Raw genomic sequence first — 1,280 nt, 5'->3', positions numbered from 1 at the left:
GATGATGATGATGATGATGATGGTGATGGTGGCAGCAGCCATTATGATCCCATCACATCTCCTCCACACTGCCGGGCTTTTATTAACGGAGTCGGAGCTGCTCCTGCGGGGAAGACGACAGACCAACACAGCTCAGAACTCACCTGAGAAATCACCACGCTTCATATTTTCTGTACATCGGTGGGAGAAGCACAAACAGAGACTGATTAAAAACAGACTTGATTAAACTTTCAGTGAACACACTCTGTCTGTGGACCGTCCCTGCAGACAGCCGGTCGGTCTCCAGGTGATTCTGACCTTCGTTTCTGCTGTTGTTTGTGTCTTTACATCAGGAGACCCAGCAGCGCCGGAGGCCCCCCGGAGCCCACAGGGGCCCCTGATGATCAACAGGAGCCTGCTTCAGACCAAAGTCCAGCTCCTGAGAGAGTGAGTCTTGGCTTTAACCTTTTTATTCATTAGCATGCAGCCGTCTATAATGCTTCCTGTAGTGGACATCAGCTCAGTTCTGCACAACTCAGAATGACACAATGTCGTCTTCTTCAAAGTAGTTTTTGTGGTTTTCCAGTGAGTCCGTCCTGCACTGTTCTGTCTAAATGACACAAAACAATGACTTTATTTCAACTTGTGGACGTCCTGGAACTCTGCAAACAGAGAAAACAGCTGCACGACCAACAACCAAATAAAGTCAGAACAAGTTTTTACTTTATCAAAGAGTTATGGGATGAACACGAGGCAGGTCATTTTAAAGCAGACTGCAGCCTGAAGGCAAAGCATTCGATCTGCAGCTCGACTTGTTCACCGTCGTTCATCCAGATGCTGCAAACAGCTGCTCAGCCGGAGCAGACGGCTGCCGGAGCAGAGCGGATGAATGTTGAACGGCGGTTACTGTTACAGTTATTTTAATGGTTTTATCTTCAGTCTACATTTTTTTCTTTTAACCGTCTTTCTGATGTTATCAAAGAAGAGACGATGATTAGTGTCACATTTCATTACTTCCTCATTAAAAGCTCATTAAGAAGGACAGGAAACATCAGAAACTCTAACGATCTGAGCCATCAGTCATGTAGACAGCTCAGCTATTAACCTGCAGCGTTCTCTAAAGATAACCCACATGTGCCGCCATGCACCGTGTTGTAGCATCAGGAGTTGTTGTTTGCAGCTTCTCAGGTGTGAACTCGCTGACGGTAAGGTGAGGAGATTTTCACAGATTGTGTTTTTTTGAAACCAACACGACGGATTCAGTCGCAGGAATCACGTGTTGGTGATTCTCAGATGTTTTT

General features: G+C 46.1%; 1 protein-coding gene across 1 annotated transcript in view; it reads left to right on the top strand.

The window, feature by feature from the left end:
• Positions 1-1,280, top strand: part of nek11 (NIMA-related kinase 11) — a 96,242-nt gene that overhangs the window by 82,317 nt on the left and 12,645 nt on the right. Inside the window, exon 14 of the mRNA XM_008291734.1 lies at positions 333-426. Within this exon, the coding sequence (XP_008289956.1) occupies positions 333-426 (94 nt within the window). The remainder of the gene's footprint in view (positions 1-332; positions 427-1,280) is intronic.

The sequence above is a fragment of the Stegastes partitus genome, unplaced genomic scaffold (genome assembly GCF_000690725.1).
Source record: "Stegastes partitus isolate 25-593 unplaced genomic scaffold, Stegastes_partitus-1.0.2 Scaffold760, whole genome shotgun sequence".
Classification (NCBI taxonomy): Eukaryota; Metazoa; Chordata; class Actinopteri; family Pomacentridae; genus Stegastes; species Stegastes partitus.
The sequence above is the reverse complement of the archived record's forward strand: the minus strand, read 5'-3'. Positions and strand labels throughout refer to the sequence as shown.